Source organism: Scleropages formosus, chromosome 6 (assembly GCF_900964775.1).
Source record: "Scleropages formosus chromosome 6, fSclFor1.1, whole genome shotgun sequence".
Taxonomy (NCBI): Eukaryota; Metazoa; Chordata; class Actinopteri; order Osteoglossiformes; family Osteoglossidae; genus Scleropages; species Scleropages formosus.
In genome coordinates this window covers 20,426,962-20,441,613 of record NC_041811.1, presented here as the reverse complement: position 1 = coordinate 20,441,613, position 14,652 = coordinate 20,426,962, and the positions used below count along the sequence as shown (strand labels likewise).

At 39.6% G+C, this 14,652-nt stretch overlaps 1 protein-coding gene across 1 annotated transcript in view; it reads right to left on the bottom strand.

Annotated features, from left to right (window-relative positions):
* The window catches only part of LOC108925075 (electrogenic sodium bicarbonate cotransporter 1-like), a 46,248-nt gene that overhangs the window by 31,094 nt on the left and 502 nt on the right, over nucleotides 1-14,652 (bottom strand). Inside the window, exons 2-3 of the mRNA XM_018736801.2 lie at nucleotides 9,748-9,821; nucleotides 6,012-6,185 (exon numbers count right to left, since the gene is read on the bottom strand). Of these exons, the coding sequence (XP_018592317.1) occupies nucleotides 6,012-6,185; nucleotides 9,748-9,821 (248 nt within the window). The remainder of the gene's footprint in view (nucleotides 1-6,011; nucleotides 6,186-9,747; nucleotides 9,822-14,652) is intronic.

Here is a 14,652-nt window from a genome sequence, read left to right as displayed (position 1 = left end):
ACAAGAGGAACAGCCCCAGTGTCATCATGGAACTGTTAGGATGCCAATGGAACAGGTGGAATTAGGAACACCTTTCAGGTCACTGACAACCTTAAAGTGCCATTTCCCCTTTTGATTTAACTGTAAGCCACAAAATCTGTCAGAATTCCAGCTACTATCACATTCAGCATCAGGAAGAACACATGTTTTGTTGAAAGATGTAAAATTGTGCACTGTTAGAACCCCACACACACACACACACACACACACACACACACACACACACCTTCAGAACCGCTTGTCCCATATGGGGTCGCGGGGAACCGGAGCCTAACCCAGCAACTCAGGGCGTAAGGCTGGAGGGGGAGGGGACACACCCAGGACGGGACGCCAGTCCGTCGCAAGGCACCCCAAGCAGGACTCAAACCCCAGACCCACCGGAGAGCAGGACTGTGGTCCAACCCACTGCGCCACCGCACCCCCCCCCCTGTTACAACCACAGTTTGTGATAACTTTGACAATTGTTTTAATTAATGATTAGATACTGCATAAAACTATGTAGAAAGAAGTAGCAACATTAAACATTTCATGCCCATACTTTTTGAAAGAGGTGGTGCATGCATACAGTACTTAATGTCAAAAACCTTTACTTCTCCAAATACATGGTGTAACATGAATATTATCACCCAGAGCAATCATGAGAATTCTGGAAAATGTCTTATTAGAATGTTTTACCTATTGTTTTCTTATTATTGCAAATGCTAAATTTGCAGGAAGTGGATACTGCGTTGGCTAACATTGTTTAGTACCCATTTTCATAAAAGACAGCAAGGAATTGAAACTGTTCAAGATTCACACTCAGTCTAAACCTTGTTCTGTATGCAAAACCCACTGGGAAATTTCCTATATTATGCTGTTCATCTCAAACAGAGATTAAAATGGTCTCCAGACAACATCATAAAATGCAGCTATGTTCATCTTCTGCAATTCACTGCACCTACTGCCCTGTTGGATTAGAACTGGACAATACATATCTCTTGGGCAGCCCAACCAATAACTGGGCCATATCTTTCAACTTCCTACAAAGAATTGAATACACCTACGCCAATACATGAAATACATCCCCAGAATCTGAATAAACCTCGACTAAAGCAGGTGACAAGCACACAACTATTCACTGAGCTCATTCGCTTAAAAGTCCATGGACTCTTTAGATAATTTTTCTCTGCGTAACGGTTCATTTCTTGTCTTCCTTGCATCAGCAAGTCCGCAAAACTCTTCATTTTTGGTTGTCATAACAACTGGCAGAGTCGTATTTCAGTGACTTTTTCTTGCAATGTGGCTTGTTCAGTTTCTTTTGGATGTTTAACTGCACTGGTGAGCAGAAAGGAACCTCTGCCCAGTACTCAGCTTGCTGCACATTAAACTCAAAAAGCCTTTTTGTTAAAAGCTTGTTGAACAATCCTAGCAAAATGACATGGTTTTCACAGTAATAAGTTTAAGGCAAATAGCTGTGTCAAAAAATAAGAGACATTTGAACAAACACACGTCATTTCCTAAGCAATCCCATGTGTTAAGTTTATGTACTTCCGTACAATAAAGTTATCACTGATAAAGATTTATTACCATATGATGTTTATGTCTTTTATTAAGCTTTAGAGCAATGCACGTGAAACTGAGGTTTTCAACATGTCATCCCAGCTCTAACAAGAAGCACTTTTAAGCTCTGAATTTGGACAAGAACTTTAGAGCTCAGGCCCTATTGGATTAAAGGAAATTAAGTGTAAAGTTCCATCCTTCTTTTACAATGAAATATAAAGTAAGATTAAGACAGACAATATCCATATTTGCAATTGTTTCCAAAGAGATGCACCTCTAGTTACTGAACAGGAAATGTTGCATGTATGTGACTGCAGGGAGTATTAATATCATTACGAAATAAGAACAAACCCATCTAAACCTAACACAACGTATATTATTACACTGTAACTGGCTAAACTTCACAAAACAGTGTCATGGTACCTTAATTTTCTTGCAAAAGAAGAAAAAAAGACAATAAAATCATGACATAAGGAGATGGCTATAATGGAGAGGATAATTGCATTACGGCAAGATTAGCACTGTGCGCTTTGAGCAAGCAAGAGAAACATTCCATCCCGTGTTGGGCACATGATTATCCTTCTCTGGGGCTTTAAAAGTGAAGGTTACGACTGCTCTCTGACACCAAACCCTGGAAAAAAGATTATACAACCTCATAAGGCAACACTAACCCTAAATCACCTAATTCACTCAACACTTTGTACAGTTCCTGAAAAGTTAATTCTTTCAAGTCATATGGGTGCATCAGGTACTTATTTGCCAGTGACACAGATATCTGACCAAATAAGACATTCAGGCCGCAGTGCTTAAGGGCAGGATTAGTGTTGCTTGTGTATGAATTACCCAAGTAATCTTCTTTTACAAATTGCATAAATAGCAGCAGAGCTCTAGGCTAAGACCCGGCCCAGAAATAAAACAAGAGGCCAAACTAGTAGGAGTGCAGTCTCCTTTTAGACAGGGTCCATGCTAACCTATGAAAGAAGGAGTAGAAAGCAGATACTATCTCTCAAGGCACATCTCTTTAGGTTCACACTAACACATGAAGTATGTGTTCTATGAGATGGCACTGATCTCCTACAAACTGAAGATTACCATCATTCATTCTTTGCATGTAGCAGAATGTCCTGCTTGCAGTAGAGTTCTGGACTACTCAGTCTTAAAGCTGTGACAAGCACCTTTTTTCAGTTAAAATGTTTCACTCTATGCCATTTTTAAGATTTATAAAAATATAGTTTAAAATTTATGATCAGTCTTTAGTTAGAGACAGTGTTGGCAAATCTACCCAACGCACACTCTCAAAGCCTTACAGTGCAGATGACACACCCTTTTCTTTAAAAGTAAACTGCAATGAACTAAAAGTTCTTTTATGCATTTCATCTATATTGTCTATTGATAAGCATTACAAATGGCCACACTGCCATAATAGTAATGTCAGATGTATGCATGTAGCAAGCCCCATACAAGCCTATTCAAATCTATATATTTAAATAGTGTTTTACCAAACAAAAAAAAGAAAGAAAAAACTATTCAAAGAGTGAACACCTGACTGCATATCTTTATTATTTGCTGTATCTGCCATGTGTCAGGTTAAAAACACTCACTCATTTGTGGTAAGGAGCACAAGGGCACTCCCATCCTCCCACCCCCGAAGTCCACAAACTATCATCTGACCCCAAAACCCTGTCAGACTCCTTGCATCACTACTCAAGATCTCTGGCTGACCCCTCATTCTTCATGAGTTTGTTAAGTGCTGTTAAAGAAAATTCTCATTCCCACACCTACACTTTAATGGGCAATTAGATGTGCAGGACTGGTTCTACTGTCACATGCTAAACTGAGCTAACTGAACTCATTAGTGTGATGTTTCAAATATCCCTGTTCGGTAGGGTTCGCTAAGAATGGCAACAGAGATTCAGGGCAAATGCAGATAAACCACTGAAAAGCTATGAAAACCCAATCTAAATACTGAAAATATATATGGAAAGTTTAAAATATTAGTAAATTTGATCAATGTCACGGAGGAACACAAACAGGTCTTTAAAAAAAAAATACAATACTAATGCCGTTTCCATGCAAGTATGCATGAGCCAATATGACCATGTGAAGAAATCAAATAATAAAATCACATCTATACTAAATAAATAAATATTCATGCTATTTAATTACACTACATATGAACCAGGTACAAGAAAAAATGGCCATATTTATAAATACTGCACAGAGTACATTTCATGAAGTTCTATAAACATCAATCGCCAGCAATGATCACGTTTTCTACACAAAAACCATAAAGACAACAAATTATTCAGTACAGAAGGTAAATCTACTGATTGCAAATAAAAATTCTCTTAAAAAAGGACCTAACAAGATGGGTTTTAAAGTGAAATATGTGGGAAGCTCCAACATAATCCTTGAACCCTCTTAAGTAGGAGAATGCAGTAACCCTCGTGGCCGTAAAACAACCCCTCCTGCAGATGTTTCCAGCCCTGTGCTGTAAGCAAATCTCATTGGCAAATTCCACTTCTAAAATTATGCAAGAGCCTATCAGGGAAGGCAAAGGGAGGAGCATGTGAGCTAGATATCACATATCAGCTGCACTGAAATATATGTGCCCAATCTAGGAGTCAATTGTTGCTTTGAAACACTCAAGTATGTATTTAGATCTGAAACCCTTTCTGGTTTCTACATGTCAGATTTTGAGTCACATGAGTATACTCTTCATTTTCACACTAAACTTGACACCAATACATACGCATAACCCAACATACCACAAATTGTGGAGGGGGGGACTATTTGCCACACTTTTCAAAAAAGTTTAAGTAAAGCTATATATTATATAATTTACAAAAGTAATATAAGGGTATTTTCAGTCTTTACAATAAAGGTTTTTCAGAATAAGCTTGTTTTATTACTTCCTACAAATACAACCATGTTCTAAAACAGTTGCAAACATACCCTCATATGAATGCAAATATGAATAATGACTTGGCTCATAATGCCTCAGAATGGAAAGTAACTGAAGTGAAGCAAAGTCCGCACTTGCCACACAGCCAGGCACAAAAGTTACCAAACCAGTCCATCCTGTGACTATGGGGATGTGGAAGCCAATAGGATAGGCTGGAGCGAAGTCAGTAAACGAAACCTCAAATTAAAACCCACGGAAGGGATGTTGTGCCTAAATTTTATGATGCCAGATATTTTTTTTTTTTTTTTAAATTGTTAACACAATACCACTGCCTGAAAGCGTCAATTAGACTTCCTGAACTTCTCTTCTCAACCCAAGATAAACACAAGTATCAGTTGGAGGAAAAAAGCATTGTTCAGACATTTAGTTCTTGCATTGTGCAAAAAGCTTACATTATTTTTAGTTATTGATCAAAATCATTTCTGGTACAATTATGCAAGTGTTTAATACTCAGATCACCTAAGCAAGTTTATTTTATATACTGTATGCAATTTTTTCAACACATTTTATAAAGTACATAAAAAATACTTCCTGAGAAATTCATGGGCTGGAGGGAGAAATAACATTTGTGAAATGTGCTGTGTGAATCATTAAATAACAAGAACATGTATAAAATAGGTTCTGATTAACACTAGTGTAAAGAACCATTTTCAACCTTGCTGATAGCTTGTCCACACCTTTTCTAATAACCCTATGGAACTGACTGATGAGGTAGACCCAAAGAAATAGATACATCAACAGAAGTCACCCAAATGTGTCATCCCATTAATCCAAATGAACAGTTTACAACCTGTATGTGTTAGTTATATGATCTACAAGGGTTATGTTTAAAGCACTACATCCTGTAAATGAACAATCCCAAAGGCCTGTCGAGATTCCAGAGACAATGCAAAAGGTAAGGCCACATTAAATTGCAGTTAATGATTTTCTGAAAAGTATCTTTGAAGGCAGAATGCATCTCTTTTGTTCTCCAGTTTAATTATTGCTAATTTTGAAGTTCTTATATCTTCCATTCACAATGTGTCATCTATGAGAGGATGAGAGATGGGTTAACAGACACACAACTCCTCCAAAGCGCATACTGCAAAGCACCCATTTCTTTTCACTTGCTAGCAGCAGATTTCATTTGGCAATATAAACACACTTGGATGAGAGCATCATTCAGCAGGTTCCACCCATACATCTGCAAACACCCAGCTGTGAGCAGTTGTACACCTAATAGCTCCTGATGGATGTGGAGCACATGTACAGGCCTTAATACTCAAGGTTAATGGAATCTGTCAGCTTCCACACAGAAATTCAATAGTGGTCAGTTTCTCCTCCTAGACATTTTGTTGTTGAAGAGTTTGCTGACACAGGTGGAATAATGTGCAGTGTTTCTGGGTGACTGACATTAAAGAGAGGAGAGAGGAGGAGGAGGAAGAAGAGGGGGGGGAAAAAAAAAAAAAAAAAAAAAAAAAAAACTTACTGAGTGGTTTGAGGATGCTGGTACCAGCCTCCTCCACAGTCTCCCCATCAGATTTGTCATTGGCATTTTCCGTAACCTTCTCCTTTTTCTCCTTGTGGCCGGCCCGCCTGCGGTGGCGCCTCCGCCTCCTGTAGCTCTTGGGCACATGCACGCCAATGTAGACTGTGTGGTGACCTGCGGGGATGCAGCACAACAGTACAGCTTGGTGCACAGGATCTCAGTTTTTGCCAACAATCCTATGTAATCATGTCTAACATTGAAGCCGGTGGGTAGCCAAACGATTAACAATTTAATGGTTTGCTGATAATTTGGTAGATACCACATGATCACTAAAACACATACAGATAAAAACATGTTTTAAGGAGCTTATCTAGCAATGCTGACAGTTTTTCCATCTTGAAACCAAACCATTTTTGGTGCCAGGGTTAAATGACATCTTCAAAGAACCTGTTTTTTTTGTATTTATGCTTAAGCTGTTTGGAATGAATAGGGATAATTTTATAACGGAACAAAAACAGCTGTACAAATAATTGTTTCTGTTAAAGAAAGCATTAGCTAAGAAACTAGAGAGACATATCCCTCAGATACTCAGTTTGACACGCAAAATAAAACCTCAGCATATACATAGATTTTATCTGCAAAAACTCACTCAAGAGCTCGCTCACAAGCTCGCTCACAATGTCTGTCTTTCAAAGGCCACCAGACCACATCCTGTATGAATCCATTCAAGAAGTCACATTTTATTTATTCGAAAAACCTTCCAGCCTTTCAAGCTTAAAACTCTGCTTGTACCATGTTTATAGCTGTGCTACTACATTAAGCTTAGTCCTGTCAACAAATGTCACATTGAAAAATTTTGGTTAAGAAAACCTTAACTGTCAAAACATCCTTTGACTTCTGTCTTCCTCCAAGCACTGAACCCAGGGAGGTTTAATTGCACTGTGCTTGTGCAAAGTGACTTCACTGATCACTAGACAATACAGTGACAATGACTTGTACTTCACAGACAAAACTTTGTAACACAAATGCAGGCTTCTATTATCATCAAATATTGCTCTTATGTTTCAGAGACCATTAATACTTGTACAGATGTAATTATGTGTGCACATGTAGCAAATTTGGATTTAGGTATGTTCTTGCCTACTGAATTGTTTTATTGAAACCCGGTCTTCAACAATGATAGAGATAATGTCTTTAGTCTGAAATGCTATGTTGGTGCTATATGAATAAATGTCACCTGCTACATGGTGAACTAGCAGAGAGGACCTTTTTTTCTGGTCAAAAACTGAAGAACCTACAGTAAACATTTTGCACACAGTTAAAAAACAAGACATTTTAAATTAATGGAACCTGGCACAATTTGGAATGAAATCGTGGTTTTGTGTTTATTCCCCATTATTAATCCATGTATTTAGTCAATAATCGAAGACAAAACAACCATAAAATTTCAATTAAGTCTGATAAAGGAATTAGCTCCATTAATTTTATACCACGTTTATTAGAGTTTAATCTGGAAAAAAAATGGAAGAAAATAATTGAATGCACCTTGTTTTAATTTCAGGTGCAGTATTATATTACTACCACTGCTGATCGTAAACTGGCTGATACTTGGAATAGTACTGCTCATTCATAGCTTTTCATGTTTAATTCCTCTACTACAACATATCCTCTGAAAGAAGGGAATCCAGTGCGTTTCCAGAGCAGAGAGGGAACCCAATAAAGAAAATGGACATGTTTTTCCAGCGACTTGCTGGGTAACAAAAGTAAGATAAGGTCATGAGATAACACTGGTAAGACATTAAGCGTAATTTATAGAAGCATAGTTCAGCAGGTTTATATTAATACAAACTGAAATGCTTCTACAAGGGTTAGCCAAAAAGTCTTTTGAATACAAATGATACATACTTTTTGATTTACCCTTACATAATTGTTTTGTGGCAAAGTGACAAAACACACAGTATTTTAGATACTACTCAAAGTGTAATTATACTTGTCTGAAACGCAGTTTTTTTCCCCCACTTTGTGGATAATCAATGGAACTTTTGCAAGTCGTTTGCCGCCACCTCCTCGGCTATATTTCAGTGCTACTGTTATAAGTCAAGAGCCCAGACACCTGAAAAGCAAAAGGTTCCTGATCTTGAGCTAAACTGAACTCTACTAAACAAATTAGACAAAGTGCCAGATGATATAAAAAAAACATCATGGCATCAACTGTCTGGAATAAGAGTAAGTCTACATCTAAACAAAAAGGTATATTTTCATATTCCTGCAGAAGTGATGCAGTGTTTTGTGTGACAATGCTTGGTTTACATTTGTACCCTCTAATGTTTTTTTTTCACATTACAAATGAGGGCATCATCAATTTATAAGCTTCATTGTTAAAGAGAAGGCAGTCTAATAAAGCAGGGAATAAGGAACCTTTCACATGCAGTTGCAATCAGAAAACAACGAGGGATTCATGCCTTGTATTTGTATCCCTCGTCATTGAGACAAGACAACAGGGGTTAAATGTGGTGTGAAAACCATAACCCGTTTGCAGAGCTCTGGATCTGCTGTAAAAATGCAAGTTGCAGCTCATACAGCAATGCAATGTCCTTATAGTTTATATTATTGTTGGCAAGGAGGAACAGGGGCTACAGAGAAATCAGAGGCTGCCACTTACCGTGGAAGATGCACCCATTTATTTTTATTCATTTAGTGTCTTGATCAAGGGTACTACACTCTGAGGCAGGATTTGAACCTGTAATTGAGTCCAAAGGCAGTAGCTCTAACCACTATACTATCAACCGTCCCATTTACAGGAGTGTGAGTACAAGCATAGAAATGTACCTGCAAACATGAGGCATGACCCTAGCAACCCCACTGTCAACCAGCTGGACAGAGGGATTGTTGAAAGAAAAGGTCTTATGTCTGGATTGATTCTTTTCTCCCCTTGCCTCTATCGTATAACATTTGCTCATTTAGTTGATACTTTTCTTCAAAGCAACTTACAATGTTAGACTAATTACAATAATTTACCCATTTACACAGCTGAATAAGATTTTAGTGGAGCAATTTCAGGGCAAGAACCTTGCTGAAGGATACTACAGCTGGAGATTGCATTACAAACTGCAACTTTTTGGTCCAAAGACAGCAGTGCTAATCACTACGTAGCTTTCACCATAACTATATTAAGTGTTTTTACTTCAACAATAAAACAAAAGTTGTAATTAAAAATGACATGTAAAAGTACAACATGCCTGTACAGGGCTGACAGCAGGCACAGTCAGTTGTAGTGAAAGGGCCCAGCTTTACATTTATTCATTTAGCTGATGCTTTTAAGCTAATGTTAAGGTTACAATTATTTACCCGTTTATACAGCGGGGTAATTTTACTGGAGCAATTCAGGGTAAGTACCTTGCTCAAGGGTACTACAGCTGGAGGTGAGCCTCAAACCTGAAACCTTTGGGTCCAAAGGCAGTTGCTCTAACCACTGTGCTATCAGCTGTCCCCAGGTTCCAATCTCTATTCACACTGTATTACCTTTGATCAAGGAACTAACTTTCAGTTTATACAATAAAGATTACCCACCTGTATGAATGGGTAAATAACTAATTATTTTAGCATACAAATCTAACACCTAATCGCTTTGGAGAAAAGAAAAGAAGAGTTAAACAAAAGCACAGTTAAAGCATCCAAAGGTTTCACTGGCTGTAACAAACTCCTTCGAAAGATGAAAGGAATGTGTGCATCCTACCTTCCACCTCCTCCTCATCACAGATGTGCTTGATGAAGGATGCTCCTCTGTCCACCACTGCCTCATCCTCCACCCTAGGAAGGGGTGGGGGGGAGAAAAGGAGGAAAAAAAAAAAATTCACACTTCTTGCTGTAGCTGTGTCTGAGATTATAAATCTGCCTGGCTGATGGCATTAGCATTCACTGCTGACCGCCAAGGAATTTGGCTTGGCAAGGGCATTGAAGGGGCTCCAGCTAAGCAAATACTCGGGGGGGGTGTCTTCCTAACTGGGGGATGTAGCTACTGGAATGATGGAATGGAGCAAGGATGATGGGAGTAACAGATTCACATATGCTGGTGGTATCAGACTGCTGATGATATTCAGGAAAGGCAGGCAGCCTTGTGCAAAACTTCACATTATCAGAGGGAGTTCCATCACTGTGCACTGCATTCAATGACACACCTCTCCAACTGCAGGATATCCTCCACTCCTTGAGTTACTAATAAGTTACACATCACGTGGCAATCTAATAATGACCTGTCCTCTGAGGATTAGCCCAGCTTTACTCAAGAGAAACATACAAGAACACGAACAGTTCTTTATCTGAAAGGCAACTCTTTCAGGTAGGGACCACAAGTCAGCTCCCTGTGCAGAGAGACAAGTCAGTCCTTTGTGAAGTACTACCTCTGGTAGTCTTGGCGTATGTATGAGACATGCAGTACATGTGCAATCTGTATGTGCAAGACGTTCAATACAGTATATACTAAAAATTAAATCAAGTGGGGGAAAAAGTTATCACTGCAGGGTCAGAGAAAGTATGTAGCTATGTTGCCAGTATGAAATAAACTGAAATCAGACAACTATTTCTGTATATAATAGTGGAGAACCATTAACAAAGCCTAAGAGACTGGAATTTTGCAATCTCCCAAGTCCCTTTTTTGTAAAATAGGAAGCAAATATATGACCCATCTTTAAGACAAGAGGAAATAAGATTAACCACAAGATTGGAATCAGGAATGCAGAGGGAAGATATGTACAAAAATATTTAACTTTATGTGTCATCCGTTTCAGCTCAGGTATGGATTGTTAAAAATTGAAGGAAGATGTGATGGCAGGGAATAACTTAAGAGAAACAAGAAAAACTTCTTTGCTTCCACGTCAGCTCTTCCATTTTAATATCCTTCTTTATGATTTGGTGGCTCTACAGAAAGGGGAAAAAAAAAAAACTGGTGTGTGGGGTATGGGTTGTACGTTTTGCAGCTGGGGCACTACCTCTCCCACCACCACATAGTTGCAGTTACAGACATCCAGCAAGGCTGGTTGACTTGGGTAAGGTCCACCTGGCCGATGTGAAACCAGAGACTGCAGCTCTCCGAAAGGGGCGGGTGAACAGCTTGGGCAAAAGTAATCGGAGAAACACTGCAGTCCATCACATTTAGAAACCAAAGGTGCCCCTTGCTCTGAAATTTTTGCACGTGCAACACGTGGGCAAACTGATGCTTGGTGGTGTCATGTCCAGGCCTGTGTCTAATCCAGTCCACCTGCTCTTGAAAACCTGCTGCATAGCTTGGGGGACGGAGACCACACGTGCACTTTTCAGTCTCATTGGCACAGGTATATAGCAGGCCAGGCTGGCTAAAAAAGGTCCTGTTAAGTGTGGTCAATGCCACAAATGGCCCCCACCCCACAGAACACACTTTATATGTTGCCCTTAAGATATCGCCAACTGCTAGTTTGAATTTCATCGTATAAGTGGCTGCCTTCTTACGAGTAAGCACAAATTGAGACAACGGAGAAGCGTGGTCCACTAACCTCCCGTATGCCTAAAGCTGCCAAATATATGATTAAGAGACAGATCTAGGCCTATAACTCACAGGGGATATAAGCCTGTGCCATAAGAACAGGGAACATGGTAATGAATGACAGTTTAAGCCAGATGTGTCTATTGTAGTACAATGTGATATCGCATGCTGCGTCGCTCCTCCATTAAGAGGAAAATTAATTATTGATCATTCAGCTTTCATACACCCTTTCTCCACATCCATGTTGCCCATTATGTGTTCAGAGTTGAAAAGAGCTGGAGAAGCTGGAAAATAAACAGAGACAGGAAGGATACAAATCACTCTTCTGATAACACTGCTAAACTCATCTAAATTTCCTATGGGCACCCTCTATTACAGTCAACCCAGCTTGGAGTGGAGATACAGTAAGCTGATACAGTGGACTCCACACAAACTCTCCTGGCACACGCTTCAGCTTCAAAAAGAAACAGTGGCTGTTTTAGCCACATGAACCTCAATGAGCACTTTGTATCAAACATTTTTCTTTCTTCCACACTGAAAAAGCTTAAAACTTGTGAAGTTATATATCGCAGCAGTTTTAAAATTTTTATTCGTTAAATAGGACATTACAACATGTAGACTATTTTTCTCCATTAGTGAAGATTGCCACTACCTATGGAATGCAGGGAAATCACTTTCAAACACTGGAATCTGGTGATTACTGTCCTGGCCCCCGCAGGGCCTCACTGAGAAAGAGTCCTTTGTGAGGGCCAAAACCGAGATCCATTAAAACTGTGTCAGCACCGACCAACTGCAGAAAACCTCACATGGTGTGTGAGTGGTGGCAGCAACCTTCAGATGCCTATCTGTACCCTGAAGACATGAAGAATGGCCTTGCATCTACTGGCAACAAAACAGATGTAATTCGGCCCCATTATCAACAGTCACTTGTGCAAAGCTGGGTCATGGTGGTCCAACACCTCTCGTGGAAGCATAGGGAGCGAGGCAAATTATGTACTGAATGGGACACCAGTACATCATAGGGCATTAACATACTACAGACAATTCAGAGGCACCAGTTCACCTGAAACTAGTCTGTGGAAGGTGAGATGAAACCAGAACACAGATGAGACACACAAAAGGAGGACAAAAATAATTTAAAAATGGGAAAAGAACATTTTATCTGACATTTTTATAAAACATTTAATTTCAATTGGACTAAAATAACATCGACTAGTATTATTTTATTGTTGCTAGAACATCACAGATGTTAAAACTGTCACCAGCAGAGGCTCCCATGATAGTGAACAGTGGAGACGCCTTCAGATCCTGTACTCCTGAAGTCAGTTAATCACAAACTAAACTGTCTGTCAGAGAGCGTCCACCACTCCTGGCCATACTGCCGTGTAAGCAAATTTGGGGTTGATGACAGCTAGAAATAGACCTACACGGAAATGATTACATCAGAAAAGGGAAATGTGAAAAATAAAGACCTGGACAATCAAACCAGTTTGTACAGTCAATGCGTTCAAATTTTGTGGGCCTTTCTCATTGCACAAAGAAGAAGCCAGCCAAAGAACTTGTGTGGCTTCTATGTAAAGCCAGCTGAAGAAGGGGGAAGGAAAAAAGGTTCACGGCTGAAGTACCGTAAGGCTTTAAAGATAAAATAAAGTTTAAACAGCCTGTCTCATGTCAACTCTCCATTCCATTCCAAGGAAGGGCACTGTGAAGACCTGAGTAGGTAATGTCCTGCTGCGGTATTAGCAGCGCAGAAACTCCCTATCCTGTTTGACTAACTAAACTACTCTACCTTGTGCCAAGATAAATCACCAAATCTATCAGGTCTGCCAAGTCACCAACTGACACCAGTGACACCTCCTCTTAAACGAAGACCTAAAATTGGAATTACAAAGGAGGACAGCTTCCACTGAGCAGCTTCGGGAATGTTCACGTACCGTATTTGCACAGGTACCACCTGCAAGCCACACAGTTTCAGGTGTACTTATGCAAGGCTCACAGTTTTCACCTGTCACACAGTCCTGTAGAAGAAAATGACTACAACACTTCAAAGAGTTCAGAATAAAGCTGGCAGTTTAGGGCCATCATCTTACTATCTCAAGGTCTCAGGTTCAAATTACACACCTGCTGCTGTACTATGATCAAGGTCCTTACCTGAATTGAAACAGTAAGAATTACCCTGCTGTATAAGTAGGTAAATCATAGTAAAAGTATCAAACACTGAAAATCACCAGGGTACAATCCGGTACCTTGTCACCAATGTCAACAATGTGGGTAAAAAGAAAATCACCTCAGAGATGACAGTGAAGTTTCCTGGTAAAGTGTCTGGCTTTATTAGAACAATGAATGCGAAGAAAACACAGACTATTAAGTGGAATTACAGATCTCTTTGGGACAATTAAAATGTGGGAGGCTACCCATTTTTTTTTAAGTCAATGTAATTAGAAAAAAAATTATAATTGGAAAATGATCACAAGACGCTACCGTAAATTATGTAATACTTGCTTATAATATTCGTCTTCGCGATAATGAGATTGTGAACTGGATTCACCAGGCAAAGAATTTATTTTTTTCGCGTGGAAAAAATAAGGAAAATACTTTTTTCAAAAACTTAAAATAATTTCACCAACTGCCTAGCAGTCTAATTCAATGTGTCGTTTAATGCTGAAGAGAACGCCATAACATAGTAGTAGCTCAAGTCTAAAGGCTGCACTGTGACTGTGTGGTGCTTTAAACGAAAAAGAAAAAAGCAGAACTCCGTGGAAGATGGGGTACTTTATTGGAGCATTTAAACACCGTTCGACCGCGTCCGTGTCTTAATTAACCCCTGCGTGGTAAAACAGGGCCATTTATTGGTTTGCGAGGGGATTTTAACGGATCGTGACGACTTCTTCCTGGAAAACAGATTACCGTATTTACACAAAGAGTCGCGACGAAGAGGAGCGGAGCGGCGGTTGCTGCTGCTGCTCCTCCGCAGACACCGCCACGGCGGTCACAGCCAAGTAACACGTACCACATGTAAGACAATTTAAAGAGTCGTACGCATTGAAAAAGCTCCGCATGCGGAACACGCGAAGCAGCTGCGTTCAAGTCCCATGTACTGAGTTAGTGCTGAGCGCTCCACCA